This window comes from Synchiropus splendidus, chromosome 17 (assembly GCF_027744825.2).
Source record: "Synchiropus splendidus isolate RoL2022-P1 chromosome 17, RoL_Sspl_1.0, whole genome shotgun sequence".
NCBI lineage: Eukaryota > Metazoa > Chordata > Actinopteri > Syngnathiformes > Callionymidae > Synchiropus > Synchiropus splendidus.
In genome coordinates, this window is record NC_071350.1 from 4,943,424 (window position 1) to 4,963,844 (window position 20,421).

Here is a 20,421-nt window from a genome sequence, read left to right on the forward strand (position 1 = left end):
TAGATTGCAGGTTTTGCACAACAAACAAACAAACAAAAATGCTCACGTCCCTACATATAAAGTATTTGTCCACTGGCATTTGTGAATCTGTCTTCCTTAAGTGAATACAACGCATTTTCCATGTGCTGTGTACACACACACAGTCTTTTTGAATGACTGGAATTGATCATTTTCTGTTGTCTGACATATAAACTGAGGGAGGGAAAGGGCAGTGACAGCTTCATCAGCTTCTCAGTAGCGAGTTTGTGTGATGTCACAAGGTTCAACACTGACTTACCTGCTGAAGTGCAGCAGCTAATGTTCTGCCAAGATGACACTTGAGTCAAATTTTTTTTTATTAAAAAAAAAGACGAATTGACTGAATATCTAAGTGATTTATGACTTACCTTTTGTGATCACTTGAAACTGAAACAGGCACATGAGGAACGGCTTATCGGCCAACTTTGTTGTCCTTGTCTGCCATTCATTGTAAACGCAACATAGCTTTCTCATTTTGCTACAAAGCTACTCTGTTAGTATGTGAGAATTGACAACGGTTTTATTTTCCTCAATGAAAAGTTCTCGTGAATGTCACGTCTCAAGGTTAACATTTCCGATCCTGTGTCCGAGCGGCCATCTGATGGTTGCTGTGTAAATGGGCTGATAATTATTGAAGATCTGAAGGAGGTGTGTGGGATGTGGTGGAGTCAGATAACACCATGCTGTCAGTAATAACGTTACACAATTTCATCCACTCAGAAACCATAAAACCATTCGCAGAGCATCGATAAAACCCAATCCTTCTAAATGTTGGTTGAAAATCTATGGATCAGCCAGAAAAATAAGAGCATTTTGAAAGAAGAAACAGTCACAAAAGGAAGAGATCTCATCAATTTCAATTTCAAAGCCCGGAGCTGTCATTACTATCTAAAGACGTACCTGAAGAAGGAGCAGACAAATCTGACTAACATGTCACGTATCCATGCTTTAATGTCTCGGCAGCGCTGTCTGAGTGTTGGGCTGGATCTGTGGTAGCGACACTGTCCCTCCACTAATATTTTAGCTCTTTATGAGACGGAAAATGAATGAAACAGGAGCCGTCTCTATTAGGCAGGGAGCCTTGGCTTTAGAGTGGCGCTAAGTAGAGGTAAAGTGCTGACAAGACGTTGGACTAATGTGCCTTTCTATCCATTATCAGCCTGCCTACCTGTCTGCTCAGTGCTACCACTGAACCCAGAAGCAACCGTGCTACCAGCCTGCATAACAGGAAGCACTCTGTGAATCTGCACCACCGTTTTTACGAGGATGCAAGAAATCCATTCAGCATCGATCATTTTTCCATTTAGATGGGAGATAAACATTTTATATCAGGAAACCATATTCATGTGGACGGATGGGTGGAAATGCAGCATTTCACTGGTGGAGGGCTGAGATGCCCATTAAAAGACGCAGGAAAAGTGTGAAGAGTCCTCTTCTCAAATTCCGAAAAAGTAGAGGACGGTGTCTACAATTAAAATTGGCAACCCATTGTTGGGAAAAATGCGGGGCTGTATTGTCTCTCAGCTGGTGTAATCCAGGAGAATGTGTGGAGAACAACATGACAAGGCCATTGTACTACAATATTACCATGTGTATCTAGATTGTTTGTATAGGCGGTAGCTGACTCGCTAAGCAGGAATACGCTGAGAACATGACAAAACAAAGCTAAGCCAGGTGGAAATTCTTACGGTCCTTATCGGGCAAAACATACAAGTCAGCGTGTTGGTTGGTCACTGTGATAAACACGTGTTATTGGCTCTGCCCTATGGAGCATTTTACTGGTGTTACTATTAAAGCGTAATGTGGGGCGCCACTCTGACCTTGGTGAGCAGAATCCTGTCACAAGGCACCACAAGGCGTGTAAATTTCTCAGGGCAACCGGGAGCGCCCTTGTGTTTTAGGTCACACACATTCCAAGCAGAAAATCTGTAGCTGTGTGTTTGTGGGGGAATAAACCCAGATATTAATTCTACTCTATTTGCTCTCAGGCGAATGGTACATTCATCCTCATTGTCATAAAATAGGTAGTGGTAATTGTGGTCCAGCTTGACCACCTGTGTCACAGAGGTGAACGATTCACTTTAACATCATAGCTTGAGGTTGCTGATGCAATTCAAGGACGATATTTGGTCCATTGAGAATGGTGAGATTCAATGCTTGAAAATAGGAGCCAAAATTCTAAACTGTGTTACTGTGAAATATAATATATATTTAATTCTGGATACACACTGGTCAGTCAGTGGCAGAGCCAGACATTTGTTCGTCGGGGTGGCCATTGTCAGTGTAGTACACCCTCCCGGGCGCTTGCCCTATTCACCCCTGCTTAGAACTGCTACTGCCTGCAGGTGGCCTACGAGGAGTTAGGGAGATGCCAGGGTTGGACACGGCCTGCATTGGCCACCACACCTGAGCGAATTAACCTTTACAGTACTGAACGATACTTGCACTTCTGAATTGTTTTCATACTGTAATACTGTCTACATTCAAAAGCAAGGACACAGTACAAACATCAAAATAAAGTGCAACATTTCTTCAGATCAAATGAGCAGTGGTTGAACCTACTCCTCTCATGTCAATGAACAAACAACAGAGTACTCATACTTAAAAGCAGCAGCAGCCTTGATGGTCGGTCAGCGTGATTGGTCATGTTGCCGATGTATTTACTTCATCTTTACAAATCCAACACACTGCTGCCTATTTAGAACATATCCGTTCTTAGAAGTAGAAACGTCTCCAAACACTGGACCGCAACGACCACCTGGTGATCGTGACACCACTGTGAATGAAATGACATTGAAGTTACTTTGGTGCTGTGTTTTGTAGGTCCAGAGATGGCTATTGGGTAGATCATGCATCCGGAGTAGGCACCAAATCTGACCAAATGTGTCCTACCTGCTGTGGGATGATGATGTCATCATGATGCACCACATGCACAACATTTATATCCGCAAAATCCGGTGTTTGGGGGGCATTTGCGAATTATATGTCTGTTCTGTGGAACGATGCGTCGTGATTGGCTGGCATGTATTGGTCAGTGTTTTCGTTTGATATCGCACTAAAACCACAATGAACTCATCAGCAGACACACACCTCTTCATTTGCCAGGGGAAAATGTGCGTCCATGAAAGAGTTTTAACCTCTGTCAAATCGGTCCTACCACTTCCGTGTTTGCTGAACCATGTGATTGGTTGACACATGTGGGGTATTGTCAGATTGGACGTCCTTATAAGACGATTATACAGATCTGAAGATTATTATTTGCCATCGACAAGGGAAATGTTTTGTACCAACACCAGCTTTTCATTCGCTCGAGTGAATTAAAAAACTAACCCAGCTAGAAATGAGGAATGGGAGGTGTGACATGAGTGTGTGTGACAGCTGCGTCGGTCTCACGCCAGTTGCCTGAGAGTTGGCAGCCCTTGTCTCAAGTATCATGTGAGATTGTCATTCATCTGACAGCTTGGTGCCTGTGCTGCAGTCCTTGTCATCATGTTGGGGTTTCAGAGTAAAATGTGATTCAAAGTCAACGTATAGCGTTGTACTTATTCACTTTAGCAGATCCACTTTATTTTTCATTGACTGAACTGAACTCCAGATTGATGTTATATATATATATATATATATATATATATATATATATATATATATATATATATATATATATATATATATATATATATATATACCCAGTTTTAGTAGCAACAGCTATATATATATATATATATATATATATATATATATATATATATATATATATATATATATATATATATATATATATATATATTGTTCTCTCAAATGTTGGATCATGCCTTGTTGCTATTTCCTCACCAAACTCCAAATTTTGGATTGTGCTTGTTGTTGTTTTTTTTACTGAAGAGGGTTCATGCAATCCATAAAATACACTGGCAGATCAGGTGGAGTTTGTTTGTCTATGTTTTGGCCCTGCGACAGACTGGAAACCTGTTCAGGGTGCACCCCGCCCCAGGCCTCTTGTCAGCTGGGATTAGCTCCAGTGTTCTGCCTCCCTGTTCAGAACATTAGTTTGCTGGCTGCCTGTGTGAATAAGACGAGCCTAGATTTGATAATCAGCTGACTGCTACATGCAAATTTAGTTGAAGATTTACAAGCAACAATAAAGGAGTGTTTTATTTGCCTTCCAGATTTCCTTGTTGACATTTTTTGACATTAGCGTCCTGATAACTGTTCATCTCCAACCAATCGGTCGATGGATGGCTGTTCCAGAGTTCCCTTTCCTACACTGTTGGAACACCATGTTTGCTCCTCAAGGCAGCGGTAGTTTCACACACAAAGTGTCAAATAGTGACTATTTTCAGGTGGACTTCAGTCTCTAACTTCGATACAGAAGTCAGCCTGCTGATGCAGAGGCGTTTCAATGTAGTAAAATGTTTCCCCCCTCAAGTGACGTTCCAAACGGGGGGTGTTGGGATTATCACTCGTGGGGTTGACGGTTGACAAATCGCATCACTACTTCCACGTAAATGTCAGGTGATTGTGATCGAAATGAGCGCCACCTCATGGCCAAAACCTTTGTCTTTCTTTTACGTGAAAACACTTGCTGTAAGTCTGTCGCATTCAGAGTGAGACTGTTACGTCCAAAGAAACATACTTGTCTTTCCAATAGCTCTCCACTGTTTGGCTGAATTGAGCAACTGCCTACTGCAATACACTTAAAGTCTGTAAAGCTACAAAGCATTTTTAAGTAGATCTGCCAGGCACAAAGAAAACTTGCATTTTCCAGAGTTGTTTACTGATAAGATCACACAAGTTTGTATTTATTTATTTAGTATTTTTTTGTTTTTTTCTTTGTTTGTTGCAATGCAACCAGTTTTTGGAAATAATATTGTGACGAAAACTCAATGTGGATCAGTAGTATATATACATATAGTGGAAAATAAATGCTTAAAAATGTATATTTGGATGGATTTCATATTTGGAAAATCAAATGATTTTACATCCTAGAGATTTTAAAAGAAATTCCAGATATGGTTTTGGACTCATTTTTATCTTGGAGATGGTAAATGAGTAGGGACAGCAGCGTGGTCAGCAGAAGGGCGAGGCCAGACTATTTTGGCATGTCTTTCCATTTTCTGACTTAAAAGAGTGATGCTTGATTCTTCTCATTGATTCACTTTTGTACAAAGCCGCAGCATGTCAGGACTGATCGGGTGGTGAAGATGAAGTGGCCTCAGGGGTCATTTACAAGGGCCGGCCATGACTAGAGCCTAAGCAGTGAAAGCAGATGACTTTGAGCTTTAACTTATGAAGACAGACACCCATGCATTACTGTGATCCGCTGTAACATGTCCTGTCGCTTACTGCAATAACAAATGTATGACAAATGTTCTCCCTCCTACAGACACTGATCCTGCATTATTTTTGTTTGGTTAAATTCTCATTTCTTTTCTCTTCTCTTTGCTTTCTCTCCTCTTGGAACCCAGGTCCACTCACAAAAAAGAATGACGAATCGACGATGAACAGGCCAAAGGATGAAGGTATTTTAAGTGCATGCTTGTTTGTTTTTCCATGTTTCTTTTTTTCAGTTCTCATTGTGGGACATTCCTGTCTTTAAAGACAACCTTTATTGTAGTATCATCATTTTGCATCACTTATTTCAGTGACATAATAATGAAATAAACATTACACATTCTACACATACACAACTGGAGTACCGGGAGAAAACCCAGGCAGGCACAGGGAGAACATGCAAACTCCACCTAGAATGGATTAGAAACCTTGAACCTTCTTACTGAGAGGCAGCAGTGCTAACCTTTTCTACACCATGCCGCCCGTGTTCATTTCATTTAAAGTTTATTTTATTCAGAAAAAAACTAAGCAAATGTTAAAAAGATGAAAGGCAAGTATCATTAAAAAAGAATGTAATCTAAGCAGCTTTGAAGTGTTTTAAATTCTAAAAAGAATAATGTCATGTTCATATCAATCATTTGTATTAACCTCCTTTACATTTTCAAAAAATTCGAAAATGGCTTTATTTTATTTTATTTTATTTTATTTTTTTGCTCTACAGAGACAATTCTGCTCCCTTCCTTGATGTTTTCCCATTTTCCTCATCCATGTTCATCTTCAAGTGTCAAAACCATGATGAATCCGAACCTGTTGCCATTTTAAGAATGCACCTTGTCGAAATAACTCCTCCTAACTCATCCTAATTCATTCCACATTATGATGGTGTGCTAGAGGCTTGCCAACTCAAGAACTCAGATGTTCTGATACCAGCAATTTTCCCTGCGTGCTACGCCAAACACCTCATGGGAGCCCATCAACAATATAGGACAAACACTCATTTTCTATTGCAGCACTCCAAGCTTGTGTTGTGCTTAATTCTGACGTTTTTAGTGACAAGCATTATTCGAATATTTGCATTCACGCTGTCTGGTTTTTTTGGTGTCTGCACCTACTATAAACTCCTAATCCTCGCCCACACAAATCTGCACTTCATTTCCACGAGCGTGTGTGATCTTCATCACTATGCATGTAAAACTCTGCCCCAGTTGGAGTCGGCATGTATATGGGTTTGTATTTTACGCTGGTTTATTTGAGTATTGACTTCTCTCTTCCTTGCATCTCTAATTGCAGCGATTTAGAGAGAGACAAATGTTGCTAATCCAATTGTGTGGTTTCTCAACAGCGAGAGCAGGAAGAGGGATTGTCGGTGAGAGCTGAATGATGGTGTCAAGATGAAAGAAAAGTCAAAATCTGAGCAGGAACAGGGGAGGGTGAAAGTGGAGAAAACAGTGGTAATGAAGACAAGTGCATGATGAAATGACGCGTATAGCGCTCGGAAAGTGAGAGAGATGTAGGGCAAGACGGAGCGAAAGGGTGGGGGAGTGGGAGGCTGGTAGATCTTGACATTTTGGTCGATACTGAATGGAGCTTGACACTATCGGAGAGGACGGGTCAGGCCTGACTCTTTGCCTAATTGTTCGTGTTTGAGTTTTGGACGGCAGCGCCGAAATAGATGAAGTATTAAAATCTCATTATTAAGGTATGATTATCCATAGCTAGAGGATGCTCTGGCTCTTTTATTTCTGTCTGCAAACATATTTAAGTGCCGAGTCAGGGAAAAAGAAAATCAATGCAGATTTCCATTAGAGAATGTAGGCGAGAGCCGCGCAGGAATGACAAAGATGGAAGTTGGCAGTTAGTGTTGGAAGGTGCGACCCTGCATAGAGAATAGCGTGCGACGGTGTTTGCACATTTATGTGTCGGGAGAACGATGGAATCTGTTTATCTCAAGATAATCTTCAACACATTTGATGGCTGGCGCAGTGGCATGCAAGTTTGAAGCTGTGAAGCCATTGTCTTTTTGCTTTTTCTATTCAACTAGTTCAAAATGAAAAGCATGGTGGTCAAAGGAAGGTTAGTTATCTCTTCCAGTCGAACTGCAGCAAACTCCCGATGCAGCGCTAGAATGAGTTGCTGAAGAAGAATGTTCTCCCATTCATGAATGAGTCATGATCCGAGCTGCTGACCCCTGGTTGCTCTTTCTTTTTGAGAGCCACCAAATATTTTCTGTTCGCGAAAGGTGTGGACTGCAGCCTAACACCGACTCATGAAGACGCCATGTGATGGATGCAATGTGCAGTTTAGTTCTGCGGAAATAAACAAGGTCTTCCATGCAAGAGACGTTATGTGAGAGCCACTGTCAAACCTCTATGTGCTTTCCACTGTAGCTGCCTGATGTGTAATCCACGCACGCCATGGCAATGAACATCACCCTGCGCCATCAGAGATGCAAGTGTCCCATCTGCCTGCTTTAAAATGAACGACCACCGGTCGTAGTATTTGGCTCTGGCCATTTTAAATGAGGCGTGGTCCAGAGGGTCTCTTTTCCTCTCCTTGCTCCTGGAATGACAAATGGCCTCTTCTTTTCATGGGTCAGCTTCGGTTTTGTGATCGCACACACACTCTGCTGTAAAATCTTGGGCTTTGAACAACCCTTTCAAAAACTTCACATCATTATTACACAGATTCCTTGTGATTCTGTGAAGCACAGGTGCCAAACTCAAGGCCCAGGGGCCACGTCCAGCCCACCAAGTCAAAAGTCAAATTTAGTATGAATTGAAGTGCAGCAAGTACTAGATCACATCATGATCTGTTTACAGTTAAGGTTATTACCCAGACCCAGTTCAACACTGTTCCCTAAATATCCCTCTGTATTGGGCTATATGAGCCATTGCATTGTGAGTACTTACAGTACAAAATTTTGTGAAAGGTACTTCATCCCACCAAAAGCATTTCCATTTTTCCCTTTTCTCCGCCTGTTCAGCAGTGATCTGTGTGTAATGAGCGTGTTATAAAATGGATCAAAGGAGAACAGAGCTGTTTGGGCTGTGTTGTTTTCATCTTAACAGTAAATTCAAGAGCACTTTGTATCGCTGGACCTGAGTCATGAATGAATACCGTGTATTTCTTTATAATGCAGCCATGACACGTACAATACCGTCATGCTGTTTCAGTCACAAATATCATCTGACTTCTGTGTTAGACCACTTTTGCTTCTCAAACAGTTTCATACATTGGACTGGCCAAATGTTCTTTTAAGTTTTAAACTCCATATTTTAGGTCACACAAAGGATGAGATAGTGTTCAGTAATTTTTTGTTAATTTCAGCCCACCTGAACCTTCTCTTGTCCATTTGCCATTAAGCCATTGTCAGTATGCATGAGCTTTTTTATCTTCAATTCCACTACTGATGTCATTTCATTTCCATTTCTGCCTCACCATTGGTCCAAGCAAATATTCAGTCGACATATATTGTCCAGAACAATTTAGGGGCTACTACTGCCTGTGGATGGTTTTGAAAAAAAATACATATGTGTGATCAGTTGCAGCTGTTTGTAGCAGTCGGAAAACCTCAACAGTTCGATGTAGTCGCCAAAAGTGACTTTCTTAGTAATTACCTCGAATCCAGTTTAAACAGGATGCTGCAAATTTAGGGCAAAATTTGTGAGTCAAAAGCTCCCAGCAGCTCCAGGAAACGTGTAGCGTTGAGAGACATACTCGCTCCTGTCAGTAATGTTGTGTAGATTCACACTTACATTTGCATCAGGTATGTAATCAATGGGCTTTAACAATGAAAAGACAATTAAACCGTGGTAGGCTCATGTCACATTCTAACTAGTGTCCTCTGAGGATTCCATTTGCCGATGACGACAGCCCGCTCGCACATCACTCCCCTGCACTGCCGTGGTAAAGCTGGGGTAATTGAAGTTGTTTACATATCCTCTGGGAAATCAGCAGAGGTTGAGAATACATGAGAAGAGAGAAAAGCGCAGCATGTTATGAGTGTTGCAACCCACCTTTATATTTTTAGAAGATCTGCTCTGATGAAGCAATCTTTGCCGTTTCGCTATCTTTTTGTGGGTCTGTGTGTGCGTGTGTGAGTGACACACCGCGGGGTCCGTGTGCAACCTGAGATTCAGGTGGTGATGCAGGGGGGGGTGTACAAATACGTGAGTGGAATTTGTAACCAAGGCAACAGGCATTCAGTGAGTCGGTGCAATGGAATGGCTGGTGCAGTTCTATTAGTGAGAAGCAGTTTCCATAGCGACTCAGCATCGCAGCTGCCTATGCAAGTGCAGTGTGTGTGTGTGTGTCCTGTGTGAATTGGAGTGTTCATTACCTTGCAGTGAATGACTCACGTCGTTTCATGCTTTTTTTTTATCCAATGTTTGTTAATGTGTGGGGGGGTATTTTTTGACCCCCCCATCCACATCTCCATCCCTCTTTACTCTCCTCTTGCTGTCCTATTTTTCCTCCCTTCTTCGTTGCCCCTTATCTCTGCTCCTCCCTCATCACTGTTTGCCGAAGCTCATAAGGGTAAACAGATGCTCTGACTGTTATTTATGTTTCCACTTGGTCTAGCTTTCACACAAATTATCCACAGGGTCTGCACTGTGCAGACGCCAAGTCTAACTGGGCTGCACTGGCTCCGCTCGCAGCCCCATCCACACAGAAGCACTCAGACCAAACCACAGACACAGTCAGAGGGGGGGGGGGGGGGGGGGGGGTTTGAGAAGAGGGAGCTGACAGAGTTAACCATAGCAACATCCTGATGGGTACATAGGCGCCAATAACAGAGAGGGAACCAGCGCTGGCTGCGCCGCTTGCACCAAGCAAGGAGAGAAAGAGGAGTTCTGGAAGCTTCCATCACCACTCAGAGCAGGGGGGCATTGACGTCAGAGTCAGGATGTAATGTGGAGGATAAACCCTGCGGCGACGCTGGTGCTCAACCTAAATAAAGCGTCAAAATTTGATCTAGATTTTCAAGTGAGTCGTCTTTCGCTGGGATTAAGTCGAAAAGGCTGTCACTGATCTGTTCATTAGCAACCTGTTGAGTGTGTATTCCTGAATGTCATCTTCGCAAAAATAGGACATTCTTTAAATCAAAAATCACGTTTCAGTGAGCGCGCTAAGACTCCCTGACAGATTAAGTCCTTGTGTGACATTCCTGCCATTGAATAAATGCACTGAATCAATGTACTTTCATTTGCACGCAGATGAAATATGATCTGTTTTTTTTTTCCAACATATTCCTAAAGCACCTACTAGAGGACGAGCAAGCACATTGCTTCATTGTTTCATTATGTTCAAGAGAGGTTTTCCAAGGGCACGCAGAACGGGTAGCGCCAAGCCGCGACCTCTTGCTGAGGTAATCGATTGTGGCGGTGGCATATCACATGATTTCAAGAGAGGTAGAAGCGCTCCCTTTCTGTTTTAAATCTGACGTCAGGACACCTCACAGAGTACAGAACACAGAGTTCCAAATTCAATGTTGTTTGACAACAAATCCATTTAGCTAACTGAATATACTCTGCAGTTCTCACACATTTTGGGGTGCAACTTACGTCTCTGTCTATTTTGATACAGACATTCGGGATCGTCGCAAGAAGCCGGTGATGCTGTTCATCCATGGCGGCTCCTACATGGAAGGCTCAGGAAACATGTTTGACGGCAGCGTCTTGGCAGCTTATGGAAATGTCATTGTGGTCACCATGAACTATCGGCTTGGCGTTCTGGGTAAGTGTGGCATTTTCACAATGTGGATTTTTCTCATGCAAACATTGTTTTACGAGAGGCATCTCAGCATGTTGAGAATTCATAGCATTTGACTGCATTGCTCACATGGCTTATGTAGGAACTGTAAATTCTGGACTATGAAGCGCATCAGTCGATAAGCCGCGGGTGCAGTGGTGCTGTCTGCATCGTAGAAAAGTCAGAGGTGCACCCAGCTTAAAAATGCATGAAGATCACGTCTAATCTACGGGGTTCAGCATCGAGACTGACTCATGAAACAAACTGGGCAACGTTCTGAACTCCTCACATCTTTTATTCACATTAAAGCCTTCAAACTGTGTCTATTGGCCTGGACGTCGTGTAAGCTGCTGGGTTCAGAGTGCAAGACAAAAGTTTGAAAATGATGCTGAATCTGCTGCTTATTTCTTTCAATTCAAAGTAGCGGATATTTTTTTAAAGCTTTTAGATGCTACCAGTCTGCATCCAGTACTAACAACCGTGGTCATGGAGACACGTCTCATACGCGACAGTAACCCTCTAGACGACCACATCCATAATGCCGCTTGCCAGTGCGTTGGTGTCAGTCGCCCTGAGCTCCAGGCACCTTTGTAGGTTGCCGTCAGCGCAACGTTCCCGCAGTTCCACTAGAAGCATCTGAGTCACACAACTGCTCTACGTATGCTGCTTCAAGAGTGCTTCCACCAGACACATCACAGACGGTGCATGATGCTTGACACAAGATTTTCCACTCCGAAACATCAACATTACCTAAACACTAGCAGCACAGGCTCCAAGCCGTTGTATGAAGGACGTCAAGACGGGGTGAAACTTTGACTATGTTAATGTTTCCTTCAAAATGCCCCTAAAGCACCAACACACAATGCTCCATCCAAGGAAAGGGGGACTCCTGGCGTAACTGGGAGTCGGGCGGCTAGCTTGGTGTAGCTGCAGCACTTCTGATGCAACATGATGCATACACTTTCAGTGGAACCGAGTAGATAGATCAGACCTCCACACAGCTACTGTACCTGTCACCGACTGAATTGTTTCTGGCGTGAACCAGTATGATCCTGTGATGTCCTTGGTTTTCATTCATTCATCTTCTCATGGTTCTCCTGCTCTTTCTTTACCCTGGGGCCAGGGATTGAGCACAGATGTATGTCGACACACACCATCAAGTCCCCTCCAACTCCAGCAGCAAAATCGTCTTCCGGCACAAACACAGACACAAACAAACACAGTTCAAGGACTGGAGTAAACGTAGTGAAATAGTGAACTGAAACCCGTATTGAAAATTGAATTATTAAAAGTATTGTGTAAATAACAGATGGAATTATGTCTAACAATAATGGTTAACATCAGTCCATTTCGATTGTCGTCTTATTGTATCACACAATTTTTATTTTTTATTTATATTTTTTTTAAATCCGGGATGCTGGAAACAATCCAGGATTGCATGTTCTTTTCACTTATTATATATATACATATATACACATACATTTGTTTAGTCGCATGTTTACTGATGTCTGTTGCCACAGAAACATTTCAGCTCTAGCGCTGTTGCCACTTCTCTGACCAATAAGTTAACCAACATCTGCATCTTCGGAGGACCTCCTGTCTTTGTCCATTCACTGATAATAGACAGGTGTAGTGTGTGTGTTTGGGGATTGCAGGGTGTCCATTCCATTACAGCAACACATGCATGGACTCTTCCTCTGTGTGTGTTATGTCTTTGCGCTACAGGGAATTAGCAGACTCCAGTATTTGCAGTCGCCATGATCTTTGCGAGGTGTTTGCTCACCAACTCTCTGTGTCAGTCACTGCGGTTGCCAGCTTGGGTAATCAGATCCTGTTTATTGCATCGTGCCTGTTTCAACATATCAGAATAATGGTAAACAGAGAAATGGGAATAGTTTAGGACTTGGTCCAAGAGCGGCATGGAAGTACCAACAGAGGGTAACACGATCCAGGCCGCTGTTGACAGTGAGAGGATTGCTGACAAGGACACACGCTGGGAAGCCTGGACCTATGGCTTTATCGCACATATATTAGCATATTTTTGGGGTCTTAAAAAAAAAAAAAAAAAAAAAAAGCAACCATGTGAGGGCGGGACTTTACCAGTTGATGTAGGCATTTTTGGCAGTTGGAAAGATGCTTATTTTACGCTCATTTTATCTTTGTTTCTGAACCTGTTTACTTCCATGCAGTTGCTCTGATTCCTGCTTGAAGTGCACTCGTGCATGGTGGAACATGGTTAGTACGCTGACGGCAACGCATGATCGTTAAATACATACAAGTGCACGCGGGGGGGAGAGCGATTTTGTTCTCAGAAGAGATGACGCAGTGCCCTTGATTCAACTAGCAACACTGCAATATTAGTTCCGTCTTTCTCCCTCCCCTCTTCGTAATTGGGTTACTGTACTACTGTGATTTCCCTGCATTGTTAGCCAAACGTCTTCACACGCTTTCCATATGTATGTGCGGGTGCATGAGGACCAAGTTGGTGTGCGTGCCATGTGTGAAATACATACATGAATAATGCATCACCCATCTGAATTTTTAATGGCGCACCACTCTGACACTGAATTTAACTCCGAGTGAGGCACCAGGAGAGTGTATACGAACGGCGCTATCTTCTATTTTTGGAATAATCCTGTACAGCTTTATTTTGTTGTGTGTCTGCACCCTTGTAAGAGTGATAGTGAATCAGGAATACGAAGAGAGTGGTGAAGAGATAAGAGGGAAAATGGAAAAGAATGTGTAATGGGGGTGGGAAGAGTCTAAAAATAAACCGAGAGGGTTTTTTTTTTTTCCTCTGAATTCCTGTGATGCAAACTTCTGCGACTGTGACGGCAGCACTCTCACTGTCTCTGTCTCCGACCTGAAAATCTTGATGAAATGGGAGGATTATAAATGTGATTTCACTGGTGAGAGTGAGATGGAGATGGCCAGTGCAGCACCGTCTGGAGCGTTGGTGTGGTGACAGTGGAGTTGAGGTTGCTGCTGGTCTCACCTCCTCCTGCCTTCTTCCTGCTCCGGGCTCCGAGAGGCCTCTGATTTGGGTTGTACAGCCATCTGTTCAGACTAATTAACGAATTAACTAATTAATGAACTCTGGGGAAAAGGCCCACCAACGTGAGCTTTGAGACTGTTTTTCACCTCAGGAAGCGAGATGAAACGCGTCTCTTGGAAGCTGCCCAATTTCAGTTCAAGTCAGGAAGAAAACCAGCTGTACTACGGCCACTGCTTTTACAGCAGAGCGCTGTCAGCCAGGCAGATGTCATGTCACCAACTTGCTCTGCTATATACAAGCCATGAACTTGTATTGTATCCCGCCGTATCATAAAAGCCTCTGTGGATTCAGCGACTGAGTCATGCTAACAAAGGCGCATTCTCAGATCAGCTGGAAGCCGCAATGCCACAGTGTATGGCAACACACAACACGTGAGATGTGGATATTGTGACAGATACTGTAATCATACAACACTGTCTCACTCTCAAGGAGTCGAGCATTTTCAAGTGGACATGTTCCAGTAATGTTGACGTCCACCTTGCATTTTGGAAAAACTAATACACGGGTGGTACCTTCCCACCTAATATTTCAAAAAGAGGCGTTGGGGTTAGGATGTCTGGAGACTAAAGTGCATGATGATTTAAGGTGCCATGGATACCAAGTGACTCATGGACATTTAGAGGGATCAATGATACAAATCCACAGGACAATGGAGGACAAAGAATGGTGCTATAACAGTGACAGCGGTCCCCACCAAATCAGCATCTGTCAAGACCAAATTCTGTGGAGTATGGAGACGTTCAAGGAGGACAAAAAGTGTAAAATATTAAAAGTGTTTAATGGTGGTCACATGAAAAAAGTCTGAATTGTAGCTTTCACCTCTCAATGTTATTTCAAACAGTTACGTATATTGTATAGCCTGAATAACATAAAATAGAACATTAAAATATACAACAAAAAACCTACATCTTGCATGCCTCTGTCAGGATCACACAAACTACTTCTTGCAAGATGAGCCATGAGTCACTTTTGCCACAGCGTATGGCAACAGACAACAAAGCATGGATATATAGGACAATGTAGAGATTGTGAATGCACCAGCTGCATTTAAATCTCATGTGTGTCATCAATCATTTTGGTTTCTTCATGTCAAGAAATGAGAAAGGACAAAAGGTGACGGACAGACAGCAGACATTATGCAAACACTACCAGAGCATGGTGCGGTACAAATACCAGCTATATGAAGAGTCACTTCACCTCGAGGAGTTTCAAGTCTGATCGGGTAAAAAAAAAAAATAAAAAAAAAAAACTCTACAGAAAGCATCCATAACAGCACTGCTGTGCAACTGCCCAAAAGCTCACAAAATAACACAGTGCTTCACAATATATAAAGCGAGTGATTTACAAGCGTTTCAGTATAGAATGGCGTCATGGTCACATTTTACACAATGAGCACTAATGGTATTTTTATTATTTTTATTTATTAACTACTAAAGGGTAAACAATTTTGTTGTACCTAAGCATTTAGATTTATTTCAATTTGAATGTCAAAGACGAGGGAGTTTTTTGTGCCTGGTCTTTTGTTATAAATTATTTTGATTTTATTTTTCATTATATAAACTATTAAAGGCTGGGTATTTTTGTGCCAGTGTATTTTTATTTTTTTTAAATAGGCTTGTTTATTGTCTAGCTTTATTTAATTTAGTTCATGGATTGTTTTTTTCTCCAAAACGATTTGTGGAGTTATTTGAATTTTGAATTTATATCACAACTTTGATTGTGACAACAAATGTCAAGGCATTTTTTTGGTTGTCATTCTTGATATTGTGAGCTTCACAATATCACAATGGAAGTCGTACCGTGTCATGTGGATATCGTGACAGGTACTGTAATCGTACAACACTGTCTCACTCTCAAGGAGTTGAGCATTTACAAGTGGAATTTTGCCTGTAATGTTGATGTCCTACTTGCATGTTGGAAAAATACAAGGGTGGGTAGCAAGCGGTGGTCAGTGTGGCTGTTAAATGTATCGGACGGAGAATTTCCGCCATTGTTATCTGTCTGTCTTCTTCGTGTCACATTAAAGCTACATAGCAGGTTGTAACAACAACGCTCCCCGCACAGTTTCTGGTGCTGCAGCTCCATTTGGCCTGTATCCTTAATCTTTATGGAAACGTGCAGGACAATACGGATGAAATGAAAGCAGAGCACGGACAGAAGGCTCCGTCCCTCGCTGGACCCGTATGTAACGTTTGTGCATCAATGGGCCTTTACTCAGTCAGAATCAATCCTTGGATGATTCTGACACACAAACCTCTGCATGTTACCTGAAGAATTAGCCTCTTAAAGTTAGCTATGTCTCACCCAAGTTGGAAGACAGAAGAGAAGTAGAAGCTGCTGCTACTGCACTGAATCATAAATACATATTTTGAGTGTGGTGGAGAAATTGACATGAAATATAAATGCGGAATACACATTCTGCTCCAACTGCCCTGATGCAAGACAGAAAGGGCAGTGAGAAAAAAAGAGTTGGACAAAGAGTGCTCTAAACAATGAGAAACAACTCTTCATACCGATAAATAGAATTAGAATTCTGAATTACTTAAGTTCAAAAATGTACTTATATTCTTTGCCATACAAGAGAATATGTTTCCTGATCAACTTATTTAGTTTGTATAATGTCAAATCTATTATTTAAAACAGATTATTGGATTTCTGTGGCAACATATTACTGGAAAAACAACGGCTGACTTCACTTTTAATTATGATAAATATGCTCATTGATAGGGTGGGTGCTTATATGAGATAGCACCACAAATTAATAGTCCAAATTAATCTCAGAGTTAAGAATAGAATTGTGACAAGCTAATTTGGCCGTAATGCGTCTAAAAATAAAGATGTGCTGTCACCATATAAACAAAAAATCCTTCTCTTCTGGGTGGCTCTGGGTGGCATGATATTGAAACAATACTGGCATTTTATCACATTAAATGCTTGATATGATGTTTGCAAACAGCTGCCTTTGTACATCCAGCAGACAAAGACTAATGTAAAAATTAATTTCCTCTGGATTATTCATTCTTTTGGCAGCCTTAACACCACAACACAATTTAAATCATTTATACGAAAGTCTCATGACTAAAGTCTTCAGAAAGCGCGGCTCAAATATTTAAGTGAGAGTCGTCTTTTGATGTGAAAAGCGCCAGTAGAGTGTGATAAACAGCTCACAGAACACAGTGGCAAACTGTTGGACCGAAAATAGCAAAAGCAGCAGCACTAAATCACAACGGTCAAGAGTCCACTATTTGTTGTGAATGTAAAATATGTGATAAATGGACCATCAGATCATCAAGTCGAATGTTGTTGCCTGCCATGTTTTTGTTTTTGATGAAGTGGGGTGAAGTTTAAGACAACTCTGGTGTGTTAAGATGAAGCTGTGTGAATTCAATATTTGCCAAGATTATAGTATATAAAAATGATGGGAGACAAGTGAAGAATGAAGCAATGATGGCAGTACAGATGATCCTGGCTGACAAAAAATATATAAGACCATATCTTGAACATCCAAGCCTCCAGGTCAGCTGTATATTTCGTCGACATCCTTGATCCGACTGCAGGTGTCAGTTTAGGAGGTACGTGTCCCCCTGACCTTTTTTCAGTAGTATGGAAAATTCCTACACTCATGAACACACCATCTGTACGCATCCTCGATACGTAGTTCAGCGCACGGAATTAAGAAAAGCAGCCAAAGCAACCTATATCAGCTCAAGCAGGCAGCACTAGGAGGTTGATCTACGGTGGCCTGGAGTGGACAAAAAGTAAGTCTGAAGCGGGATTCATGTGTTGCCGATTATACATCAGTCTAATGTAAAGTAAAACCCAATATAATCATCTCCTTTTTTTGGCTGCGATATCACAAAAACCCAAAATACAAATGGAACACCTCCCACTTGTGCACAGAACCACAATCCTCCCACTCTGCAACCCTCGCAAACACTTGACTTGTTATCTCCTCTTCCTGACTGTGGCAATACATCTGAACTCAATCTCTGTTTCACGTCTTCTTTGAATTCTTCCATAAGATGGTACATTTCAGCGAGGCAGTAACCTGAGAAGGTGTGTGCATTACAAACCATGTCTGTAGTTTTGACTCTCAAATGATGTTCAAGGACGCAGTTACCGCTCACCGGAAGGGTTCACATTGAACACTAATCACTTGTATTGACTTGCGAGTGCTTGCCCTGCAGGAAGGCTGCCAGCTGCACAGCTGGATCAAACACATGGAACGGAATCAAAGCAGCTAATGATACGACATGTTGCACACACCAACACGTGTTTTAATCACGTTGGACATGTCAAGGTCTCCTGTATTAAAGAGATTTGCGGCATGCAATCATTTGAAAGCACATATGTAGCAGACTGTTGAACCCAGTTAAGTCCAGCCGAAGCAGAGTGTCAGGTCGATGAGGGGGGTGGGGAGGTGGGGCATGTGACAGGGTGATAGTGAAGTGCTTTGTTTATATTGTGGAGCTGTCACACAGCAGTGTGACCATACATTTTCTATATTGACGACAGTATTTCATGGGCTTATAGCCATTTGTCATGTATCAAATGACTTACTGAAATCCACACTCACCTAAGATGCTTGAAAGTCCGGCAGAATTCTGGGTTTTTCATTTTAGTTAATGATAAATTACCAAGAGAGTGCAAACCTCCACCAATACAGACTCTTTTAACAAGCTGCTGGATCCAGACAGTGATCCCAATCACTCCCATTCCGTCCATGACTTTACAAGTTATTTCAAACACATACAACGGCATCAAAAACATGAGGTTATGAATGACATTACTGTGTCATACATACACGGGTAACTCGAGCTGCCGCCCAATGTTTGTTGTTTTACCTTGACAGTGAATGATTTTTAACCTCATGCTATTGACAGGATCATGTTTGATGCAGTGGCCACCGTCTTAAACATGTCTTGTCATTCTTTATAGTTAAAGCTTTCGGCGTGAGAGTAACAGGCAAGAGTGGCATCAGACACAACAATCGTTGTATATTGATTGACAGTTTTGATCGCACCATGTCAGGTGACTGCTGTTAGCCGCAGTCCACTAGTAAGCGCTGTACACGTCTCTCGGTGCTACAATCCATCCAACCCATCCTCACTCCCATGGCGTAATATACATTGACATTGGGAAAATAGACATTTTTGCATCCTATACTCATGAAAACTAAAAAAACATTTTCCTTGCGTAGCGTTCCAGACTGTGCAGCGTAGATCGTGCACAGGGCCATATGGAGCATTGCACTCGGGAGCATGGTGCATCATGCGCGGGAGGATGAGAGAAAAAAAACATCCATATAGCTCCAGACGCGGAGCATGAGGAGCATGACACGCTGTGGTGCGGGAAAGCGCGAGGTGCGCACTCTTGGGGAGCATCACAGGGAGTCCTTTTGAAGCTGTCTTCACTGAACTACACTAATGTCAGTGTCTTTTCCTTAGTGACGGTCCTCAATGGTCCTCCATTTGATTTGATTTAAAAACCATTATTTGAGATAGTATGAATGGAGCGCCGTCCTATACCTTGGCTAACCCCAACCTCTTTAACTTCTGAGATTCGGAGGGATATACAGCAGCGTCGATTTCAGGGTCGTTGTCATTGTGACAACATGTACTGTGAGTTGTGTTGTTATGGAGCCACTTGTCGGGGTGGAGACTGACCATCAGCGGAATCTGAGAAGTAAAGGTAGAGAGTGTTTGTGTGAATGTTACTGGAATTGTTCAGCACCTCCTCAACAGCGAACTAAAATGTAATTCATCGGCGTGACCATGAAATAGATCAGCCATGTTTGGTTACATGTGCGCCGTGTAGTGTCTGTTTTTAGTTCAGTCTTATTTACGTTATAAAACATTTAAACAATCAGCATTTGTGTATTTGTGAGTCGTGATGCATCTGAAGATTGATTTTCTGCATGGTTTTCATTGTTCCTTTGGCTAAATCCCCTGCCTCAACGTACCTGACTCGCCCGTGCGCTGTTGTTGGCGGCGAGTGCTTGGTCGGGTGCGCCATTGGGGTGAGAGGGGTCTGCAGTGATGCTGTTTCAGATGGTCCTCGATAGTCCTGACAGTCCTTTGAAGTCTACTCGTGTCCGGTTTAAAACCAGACAGGACAACAGTGGGTGCACCAGCCGTCCCCAGGACAGGCTGGACTCTTTCATCCAGTCGATGATATTCACTGGAAAGCCTTCTGCAGAATTCAGTCAATTGTTGAGGAAATGAAGTGGGTTGTCAGAAAACAGAAGACATTCTGCAGAAGGATGCTGA

At 42.3% G+C, this 20,421-nt stretch overlaps 1 protein-coding gene across 1 annotated transcript in view; it reads left to right on the top strand.

The window, feature by feature from the left end:
• Positions 1-20,421, top strand: part of nlgn2b (neuroligin 2b) — an 87,320-nt gene that overhangs the window by 42,955 nt on the left and 23,944 nt on the right. The window contains exons 3-4 of the mRNA XM_053846166.1: positions 5,481-5,534; positions 10,933-11,082. Of these exons, the coding sequence (XP_053702141.1) occupies positions 5,481-5,534; positions 10,933-11,082 (204 nt within the window). The remainder of the gene's footprint in view (positions 1-5,480; positions 5,535-10,932; positions 11,083-20,421) is intronic.